The 10,593-nt window shown below is 39.4% G+C and overlaps 1 protein-coding gene across 1 annotated transcript; it reads right to left on the bottom strand.

Annotated features, from left to right (window-relative positions):
* Positions 1 to 3,659: 3,659 nt before the first annotated feature.
* LOC146681416 (uncharacterized) lies at positions 3,660 to 9,216 on the bottom strand. Its single transcript, XM_085449399.1, has 11 exons — positions 8,889 to 9,216; positions 8,708 to 8,740; positions 8,522 to 8,611; positions 8,039 to 8,110; positions 7,842 to 7,930; positions 7,627 to 7,729; positions 7,269 to 7,371; positions 7,137 to 7,189; positions 5,410 to 5,488; positions 4,166 to 4,359; positions 3,660 to 4,057 (listed from the first exon to the last, which is right to left on the bottom strand). The coding sequence occupies exons 1-10, from the start codon at positions 9,099 to 9,101 to the stop codon at positions 4,352 to 4,354; spliced, it is 843 nt and encodes a 280-aa protein (XP_085305525.1). The 5' UTR covers positions 9,102 to 9,216; the 3' UTR covers positions 3,660 to 4,057; positions 4,166 to 4,351.
* Positions 9,217 to 10,593: the final 1,377 nt, after the last annotated feature.

Below are 10,593 nucleotides of genomic sequence, written 5' to 3'. Positions count from 1 at the left end.
TCTTTCCTCAGGAGAACAATCTCAAATAGATGAAGACCTGGTCAGCATGGTGATTGAGGACTCCCAGCTATTTAGCATTGTGGAGGACAAAGGATTCAAAAGATTTGTTAAATCATTAAATCCTAGCTATGTTCTCCCCACTAAAAAGGTCGTAAAAGCAGTGAAAATTTAGTTTTTACAGAATAAAATGTGAACAGGCAGGATTGAGGCTCAAAGCCTCAGTGTGTAGCTGTCCATACCTCAACGTTACAAAAGCACAACCACTGTCCACACCCCAACCACACCTCACCTCACAGTAAATGATCATTTCCATTTCAAGCATTTCCAAATAATCATTTCCCATACTGCCACTATAAATATACACAGTATACTGCCATCACTACAATATACATGTTTTACACACTCCTTTTGTTGTTGACATTTACAGGCTGTGTGCAAAATGCCACACTCTTCAAATTCATGCCAGCTATTATTTTTACGTCCAGTAGGTGTCCTGCTAGAGCAAATGAAGCTTCATGAAGCTTCGCGTTGGGGTGAACCAATTGGATGAAAAGCTTCAGTGCTTCATGGGGCTTCATCTGCCCATCACTAATTGGAGCACTAACTAAACTAGACTGGAGACAACTAAACTACAGAGCACAAACCTGGACAAGAATGAGAACACGCAGAGGAGATCGACGATGGCCAGCAGGGAGACCACACGGGTGCGACATGGTGGATACACAGACAGACCAGCAACTACAATGACAGAGGACACGACTTAAATACACACAGAGAAACACAGGGGAATTACACACAGGTGGTGGACACAGCTGGGAATAATCAACAAGACGAGACAGAGGTAAAACTGAACACACTCACATGAGATGCAGACCTTCACAATAAAACAGGAACAAGAAACCATCACACTAAGACGCAGACTCGACATAGAGAGACAGACAGAAAATGACACATGGAACTAAACTAAACCTGCAAAAACATGACAACTCAAAATACTGGGTCAAATTGACCCAGAACCGTGACACATTTCTACCTTGGCAAGAATTGCAGTGAAAGAAAGGCATTACTTTGTACACTGTGAGGACTTGAAAGTGATAAAAATGTCAAGTTTGTTTGGAAATCTGTGTTTTTTTGCATCGGCTGAAACACTTCAGTGCACTTGTTGTACGTTCTCTCACTATAACACATGTGCTTGCCTGAAGGTGGCTTGTAGCCATTTTAAACAAATGAAAAACTCTCTGAAAAGTCCTCTATCAACTTTGAATGACACTCCTGTAGTTGAAAGCACAGAAAAAAAATGCACAGAAGATGCGGTTGGAAAACTAAATGCTGTTTTAGACACAGTTAAACAGTGGGCATTCATTCCAGAGGGTATTACTGCAATGATAGATGAACTGCATACAAATGTCTTAAAAACAAAACAAGAAGTAGGCAAAAGTATATGCCAGTACGAAATAAAGACGACAGATAATGCACGCAAAATTAGGCCATTGCATTCTAGCAAGAAACGTTCGGCCAGCATCGACATTCCAACAGTCTGTGAAAATGAATGTGAACAGTCGATAACCACTGAAAGAGAGACAGCCTCTGGAGAAAATGAAAACCTTTTGGAATACAAAACAAAAAAGAGAAGAGTTAAAGCTAAGTATATGCACAAGTAGACTTTTGTGTGACATTTCAAAGGGACTGCATCCATTACTTCTGTTTATTGAAACCTAAAGCTGAATAGCTGTCTTAACTTTCTGCCAAGGAACAGATGAAAAGAAATTGTTTGCTCTCTCAAGCAGTTGTTATTTATGTGTGTTATTCATTACTTTGGCTTGGTTGCTGTTTTTGATACAAATTCATCTGTGCCCATTGTAATATTTTCATATGTTACTATTTTTATATTGCTATGCATTATAAATAAAGGATTACTTATTACTATTAAAGGTCTGCATTTTTTAATTGTTGGTATTATTTATAAAATATGCGCTCTTTAGTTTTTTGCTCCATAAAACGATACCTGTCACTTTTTGGACATAGAGTATCAGCTGTTGAGAACCCCCGGCTCATACAAAATAGAAGTAAAAGGTTTCAACATCCAGCCTTTTTATGATTAAATACAAAGTGTAATAATAGAGTTATCGGGGTGTGATTTTGTTAATAGTTAGTCTTAAGTGTAAGTTTAATAGTAATGATGAGTAAGAAAATATAGCCAGAATAATGGAATGAGACTAATACCTGACCTCACACTGAGATTTGGTATGAAGTGGCATGTTTGTGCTAATGCTGACATTGGGGCTCAGAGTTCCTCCGTGTGTATATATTTGTGAATGTTAACTTGGCTAATGTCCAAGGGTTTGATTGCTTTCCTGTTGGATTGTATCACAAAGAACGGGGGATAAGAGCACCAGTGGCCGTGCACACCCTCATCTCTCTCCTTCACCCGATCATTAGTGTTGGAAACCGGCATTAGCTCAGAGTAGATTAGACTTCAGTATAGTGCAAGTGATTTGATTTTATGATTATTTGATTCAGTTTTTTCTGTGTTCAAGCTCAATTACTTTAATAAAATATGTTGAATTCAAACAAATAAATAAATAAACAAATAAACTGTGTACATTACCCTTTTAAACCTTTCTGAAACAAGACAGGTAAAAACCAGTGTATAAAAGTTTACATAGGTATAAATAGCTCTAACACTTTACTCCAGCCTTTAATCTCCTAGGACCTGGCGTCCGCATATGTGGACATCGCATTTTGGGTTATTTAGACCAAAATACTAAATCTTGATCAACAAGTGCCTGATATACAGTTACGAGGACATTATACTGCAACTGTTCTATCAAAATTTCAAATGAATGTCCTCATATGTGGCTCTCATTTTTCTCAGAAACAAAAATTAGGTAAAAAAAATAAATAAATCTGGTAATTCTTTCTTTTTACATTCATCGGGTTCCAATCGGCCCAAATATCAAAGAGAAATTAAAAATGCAGGCAGCACGGTGGCACGGTGGTTAGCACTGTTGCCGCACAGCAAGAAGGTCCTGAGTTCAATTCCAACATCAGGCCGGGGTCTTTCTGTGTGGAGTTTGCATGTTCTCCCCGTGTTTGCGTGGGTTCCCTCCGGGTACTCCGGCTTCCTCCCACCGTCCAAAGACATGCAGCTTGTGGGGATAGGTTAATTGGATAATCCAAATTGTCACTAGGTGTGAATGTGAGTGCGAATGGTTGTCTGTCCCTGTGTGTTGGCCCTGCGACAGACTGGCGACCTGTCCAGGGTGTACCCCGCCTCTCGCCCTATGACAGCTGGGATAGGCTCCACCGCCCCCCGCGACCCTGAAAAGGATAAGCGGAAGTGAATGGATGGATGGATGGAAATTAAAAATGCATGCCATGGAAGATTTCGGGTCTTAGGGGGTTAAAATGACCAGATCCCTGGGGCCTCTTTTCCAGGCCAATAAATTAAACCCAGTCAATTACCAATTGCACAGAATAAAAAAGTCCAAATCTTTAATAGAAAAGACAGGCAGAACTCAAACAAACGATAATCCAAATGAGGAGCATATATACACACTGGAAAGTAAATAATTATAAGTTATTAAATCAGACTAATTAAATACAGTAAAACTAATAAGGGAAGACGAACACAACGGAAATAAAAATGACAACAGTGTAAACATACCAAAACTCAAAATAAAACAGGAAAGCTACTACAAACCGAGTGTGACACAATTACATTCATATTGAAGCATATGTGATAATTTTCTTTCTTTGTAGTATTTTTAAGATATGTGTTAGAACAGTCATTATGCTGTTTGGATTAGGAACCAAACATTTTTGCCAAATAGTTAACTTGACACAAACTTAGAACAACAGTGAACAATTTTCAAGATTCTGATTTACAGAACAAACAAAAGGTTTCATTATTTAAGAGACAAGATCAAGTTTTTCACACAGGAACGAAATGACAGAATCCAGTGCAGCAGGGCCAAAGGTGTGTGTCAGCAAACTGAAGGTTGAGGAATCAGTCAGTTCATGTTTAAGGTTGTGTTGGATTTTGCAAAGAGTCTGTCTGTTACTAGAAAGTAAGATTAACAATATTATACCAATAACCCAAATACGGGGAAATGACAAATAATACAAAAAAAGATACAACTTTCATATTATTTTACTAACTTACTTTGTCATATCAGCACTTGAATGGTCGATGCCTTTACAGACCATGTCTCTTGTGACATCGCAGGCCAATCCTCCGGCAAACCCGAGGGCTAGCTCCCCAGCCTCCTCTTCACTCAGAACACTAAACACTGTTACTTTAGTTTTGGCCTTCTTAGGCCTGTCAAGAATCATTGCGGGCAGTTTGGCTTTACGGCCCTAAAAAAGAAAAAGTGCAAACACCAAAAGAGCAGAGAGAGACACACACACACAAACAAAGTTAAATGCTTTTGTTTACATGGTGTAATTGTGTATATATTGCAGCAAATGCACAATTTCCAGCCACATTGTCACTTCATTGATACGAGTAACCCGGATTTATTTCAGGTGACATCAAAATCACGAAATGTATACCTACCCCAATCAAACCTCTGAAAACATGAACTGACATGTTCTCTGCGTTGATTCTGCGCTTGATCTCGTCTTCTGTTATTGTGTAGGTTTTCTTTTTTGAGCTTGGTACAGATGAGCGACCATGCCCTCTGTAAACTGTACTAGTTCCTTCTGAATCAGGTTATCTGCATGGATCCTGTCAACATCATCATCAGCAGCATTATCTGTACTCAGACTTGTGCCGTATACTTCTGTTTCTTTTTCTTTGTCTTCAGTCTGTGTACCTTCATCTCTTTCAGTCTGTGTACCTTCATCTCTTTCAGTCTGTGTACCTTCATCTCTTTCAGTCTGTGTACCTTCATCTCTTTCAGTCTGTGTACCTTCATCTCTTTCAGTCTGTGTACCTTCATCTCTTTCAGTCTGTGTACCTTCATCTCTTTCAGTCTTTGTACCTTCATCTCTGACTGTCAGTCTTCCTATCTCACTGTTACTTGTCAATTTGCTGCAGATGTTCTCTCCCTTAGGAACTTTTCCTTTGTCATTCGCTGCCTGATGCTTTCCCTGATGACATTCTTCACTGGCTACTTCTGTTGCTCCTCCTGTATAGCCACCTACTATGCTGCACAACTCCTTTCCCTCTGCTGTGCTGCAATGTGCTGTTACATAAAGAAGAATGATATAAACAGCACTATATCAATTTAATTGTGAAGGGAAATCCCCACACTACGACACAGTTATGTCTAAAATAGTTTTGTGTAAAAACTGGATCTTGAAACGTCCACTTTAATTGCACAGTCCTGGTGTGCAAAGGCAAAATTACGAAAAAAATTTCACTTTAAACATTTTTGGACATTGTTTAGTTATATTGTGACTTACTCTCACAGAAGATACAGATGCCACAAACAGACTTTGAACAACGCATGTGCTTGTATGCACCACATTTCTGGCACTGCACCTGTGAATTTAAAAAAAAGAAGAAGAAATAAACAAACAAAAAACAAATGAACAAAGTCCATTATATAAACAATCTATATGGCTAAGGACATGTCATACAGGGAGTGCAGAATTATTAGGCAAATGAGTATTTTGTCCACATCATCCTCTTCATGCATGTTGTCTTACTCCAAGCTGTATAGGCTCGAAAGCCTACTACCAATTAAGCATATTAGGTGATGTGCAACTCTGTAATGAGAAGGGGTGTGGTCTAATGACATCAACACCCTATATCAGGTGTGCATAATTATTAGGCAACGTCCTTTCCTTTGGCAAAATGGGTCAAAAGAAGGACTTGACAGGCTCAGAAAAGTCAAAAATAGTGAGATATCTTGCAGAGGGATGCAGCAGTCTCAAAATTGCAAAGCTTCTGAAGCGTGATCATCGAACAATCAAGTGTTTCATTCAAAATAGTCAACAGGGTCGCAAGAAGCATGTGGAAAAACCAAGGCACAAAATAACTGCCCATGAACTGAGAAAAGTCAAGCGTGCAGCTGCCAAGATGCCACTTGCCACCAGTTTGGCCATATTTCAGAGCTGCAACATCACTGGAGTGCCCAAAAGCACAAGGTGTGCAATACTCAGAGACATGGCCAAGGTAAGAAAGGCTGAAAGACGACCACCACTGAACAAGACACACAAGCTGAAACGTCAAGACTGGGCCAAGAAATATCTCAAGACTGGTTTTTCTAAGGTTTTATGGACTGATGAAATGAGAGTGAGTCTTGATGGGCCAGATGGATGGGCCTGTGGCTGGATTGGTAAAGGGCAGAGAGCTCCAGTCCGACTCAGACGCCAGCAAGGTGGAGGTGGAGTACTGGTTTGGGCTGGTATCATCTTTTTGGGTTGAGGATGGAGTCAAGCTCAACTCCCAGTCCTACTGCCAGTTTCTGGAAGACACCTTCTTCAAGCAGTGGTACAGGAAGAAGTCTGCATCCTTCAAGAAAAACATGATTTTCATGCAGGACAATGCTCCATCACACGCGTCCAAGTACTCCACAGCGTGGCTGGCAAGAAATGGTATAAAAGAAGAAAAACTAATGACATGGCCTCCTTGTTCACCTGATCTGAACCCCATTGAGAACCTGTGGTCCATCATCAAATGTAAGATTTACAAGGAGGGAAAACAGTACACCTCTCTGAACAGTGTCTGGGAGGCTGTGGTTGCTGCTGCACGCAATGTTGATGGTGAACAGATCAAAACACTGACAGAATCCATGGATGGCAGGCTTTTGAGTGTCCTTGCAAAGAAAGGTGGCGATATTGGTCGCTGATTTGTTTTTGTTTTGTTTTTGAATGTCAGAAATGTATATTTGTGAATGTGGAGATGTTATATTGGTGTCACTGGTAAAAATAAATAATTGAAATGGGTATATATTTGTTTTTTGTTAAGTTGCCTAATAATTATGCACAGTAATAGTCACCTGCACACACAGATATCCCCCTAAAATAGCTAAAACTAAAAGCAAACTAAAAACTACTTCCAAAAACATTCAGCTTTGATATTAATGAGTTTTTTGGGTTCATTGAGAACATGGTTGTTGTTCAATAATAAAATTATTCCTCAGAAATACAACTTGCCTAATAATTCTGCACTCCCTGTAGTGTACCCGGTCTTTGGCTGCAATCACACACCAGCACTGACTGCACTTCCTAGTTCGATCTGCAAAAAATAATTTGTTTAAGTACAAGTTACATTTTCCAATGTTAGAGAAAAAGAAGGCGGCTAATTTTATCTTTACCTATTGAGGAAAATAAGTAGTGGCAAAGTCGGGACCTGAGCTTTGGGATTTCAGTGTTGTACTCCTCCACTTGTGTTTTACCGTCAATGAGAGATTGGGCAAACTAATAATTGACGAAGAAGAAAAAAAAAAGAACAAAAAAAAATTAGATTAACAAAGAAATGGGTTTTTTTTTAACACCCCCCCCCCGAGAAAAAAAAACAGAGCAACCAAAGCAAAGCATTACTGCTGAAATGGTTCAATCTACAAATTTTTTTTTAGATTTTACCATCCTGCCTCTAAGGCTTTAAAAACTGAATAGGCAAAAATGTAAACATTACTTATATAGGTTAAAGCTATAGTTTTCAGTTTTCAGTACCATTATGACATGCACTCCACATGAGTTCCCATCCTGTTGATGTGGGTGGCTCACATGTGACAAAGTCCACTCTCCAGCGCAGCCTCTTGCTGAAGCAAATGAGCTGAGAGATCGCAGTTATTACAAATAAAAAGCATATAGAGAAATCAATAACCACGTTCGGTAATGATTTCAATTAAATTAAATATGTTATGTTAAATATGTTAATTAATTACCTCCAGTTTTTCAACACCGCACTTTTTCTGACCTCCGACTCTCCAAATGAATTCATATAGACTATGGTCCTCTTGGGTATGTCACAAAACTGTTTTGTAAAAAGATGGCTATGGTAGGCTTGGGCCTTGAGCTTTCCTAATGAGGGACACTGAAAAGTATCATGCACTAGAGAGAGTGCAAAATCTGTGCAACTAACAAACAAGGTCCAGTGGCTGCCGTTTTCCAGACAGGCTCCAATCAATTTCTCATACATCTGAAAGATGTTTTTCTGGAAATAAAAAGAATGTGACAAGTATGTTTTTCTGTCAAGAATGACACTGCAAAACTGCGAAAGCTTGTCAGGTGAGACTTGTAATTAATTCTGCAGATACACAAACATACAGAAAGTGTCATTTTTTGTTTACATTAATTAAGTTCTATAGTGTGTACGAAACAAATCAAGACCACAGACTCAACACGCACCACTCAATTTTTGGTGTTCTTTATCAGTTGGCCAAGACAGAAATGTTTTAATCTGTGTGCATTGCTTTTGAGCAAGTCTTTACACAGAAAAGGTTTCAGAAACATATTTTTCAGGTTCTTCTGACAAGGTTTCAATTTTGGAAAATGCTGTTTGTTTATAGTGGCAACTTATAAACCCTTTGTGATAAGAACATAGTTACCACAGTCCAAGTCATACCTTCAAAAAGTATGCACTTTGTGCTCTTGTGGACCCATCCAAAATTTTTCCAGTGATTTGGCTTGGTATTGGATAAATGTGAGGGAAATTCTATAAAAATAACATAAATACACCTATGTTTTCAAATACATTACAAAAAACATAAACATGCTATGTCATTATGATCAAACCAGCTTTTCAACATACCTCACAGTGCAAATAGATTAGGCCATCTATTACCTTATAAAACAAATAAATAAATACATACAAATAAAAACAGAACTAAGGAATACGATTCATTAAGTAAATTGTACAATAAAGTGTATTTAAAGCAGAATTTAACATTAGTTTTATGACAACATAAAAGGATGTTTATGTCAAGAGGTACCTCATCTGAAATGTTTGTCTGGTCAAACAGGGATTTCAAACTTGAAATACCAGTAGAGTTTGGTCCAGCTACTCCCACAAGGTAATCTGTGAGAAAGCATATGCTGTAGTCAACAGATATCATTTTCTTTTTGCATGCTGCAACCATCATCCATTTCAGTCTTCTAGGAGCTTTGTCTGGTTGTAGTTCTTTTTTCTCCTCCTCTCCCCTCATCTATTAATTAAATTGTTTTCTGACCTTCCTAACTGTTTCCGACCTGTCTTCCCAATGTGATTTTTAAGCAATATATGTATGGTCATTAGGGGGTGAAATTTTTATTGCAGTTGTACGTGTAACATTGCATGTGATAATAAAAGGCTTGATTGGTTGATTATTCAACATGCGTTGATATTTACCTGACATTGTGAAGGAGTCACAGTTTCTGTAAGGATGTAAGAACATAACATGTGGATTTGTTACACTTCTTTTTCACAAGTTAATAACAATCAATAATTTTCATTCCATTATTAACAAGCTATCACACGATGTCCCAGGGACAACATTTACACGATGTCCCAGGGACAACATCTACACGATGTCCCTGGGACAACATTTACACGATGTCCCAGGACAAATTTGTAAATTTCTGGATTACTGTTAATCTCCATAGAATCAAGAACTCATGTCCAGTTTCACAGCTATGGACCAGTTAATTATGTTTCCAGGTGATAGTTTGATTCATAGATTCAGCACACAACCATTAGTCTAGGCCTTTTAGTTCAAATTCTCTTCACTTATGTTTCTAAAATGATCAGGGAAGCTACTGCAATTTTGCCTGACCCAACCCCCGGGCCACGAAACACCCAAAAAGTTGGGGAACGCTGGTCTAGAGAACACTGGTTAGCTAATGCTGTCGTCAAGTAGCCTATCACTAGCAAACAAACAGCAAGCCAAGTGAGGAACATATGTATAATGCTTACCGTTTATTAAAGAAAAGTATCCTAAATTTACTTCAAATTCGGCGGACAGGCGGCGGTTTCTCGCTTCTTCACTTGTATTTCGAAATACTCGAAGGTGGGTATTTCGAAGTCGCAAAGGAATGACGTCACAAGAAGGTGATTGGTCACTTGCAATGTTGAACCTGGAACAACATTAATTATGATGATGTGGGAACAAGGCCAACACGAGGATATCAGATCGTCCGTTTGAGGGTACAGTTGTCCATTGTGTGTGTGTGTAGGTGGTTGTGTGTGTGTGTGTAGGTGGTTGTGTGTGTGTGTGTATGTTCAGTCCATGAGTTTAACGTGGGTCAGATGTCAGGAGGCAGAGTTCAGGAGTCTGACAGCTGTGGGGAAGAAGCTGTTCCGGTACCTGGTGGTCTTAGTCCGGAGGCTCCTGTAGCGCCTCCCAGAGTGCAGGAGGGTGAAGAGTCCATGTGATGGGTGACTGGGGTCTTTGATGATTTTCCCAGCCCTTTTCAGACACCGCTTCCTGTAGATGTCTTTTATGGCAGGAAGTGGTGCTCTGGCGATGCGCTGGGCAGTTTTCACGACCCTCTGCAACGCCTTCCGGTCCGAGGCAGAGCAGTTCCTGTACCAGACTGTTATACAGTTGGTCAGGATGCTCTCGATGGTGCAGCGATAGAAGTTCACCAGGATGTCTGAGGACAGGTGGTTCTTCTTCAGAGTCCTCAAGAAGAAGAGGCGCTGGTGAGCCTTCTTGACCA

The sequence above is a fragment of the Copadichromis virginalis genome, linkage group LG23 (genome assembly GCF_057382275.1).
Source record: "Copadichromis virginalis isolate Kocher_CV1m ecotype Utaka linkage group LG23, C_Virginalis_male_GT1.1, whole genome shotgun sequence".
Taxonomy (NCBI): domain Eukaryota; kingdom Metazoa; phylum Chordata; class Actinopteri; order Cichliformes; family Cichlidae; genus Copadichromis; species Copadichromis virginalis.
Note: the sequence above shows the minus strand (reverse complement) of the source record. Positions and strands in the feature narration are given on the sequence as shown.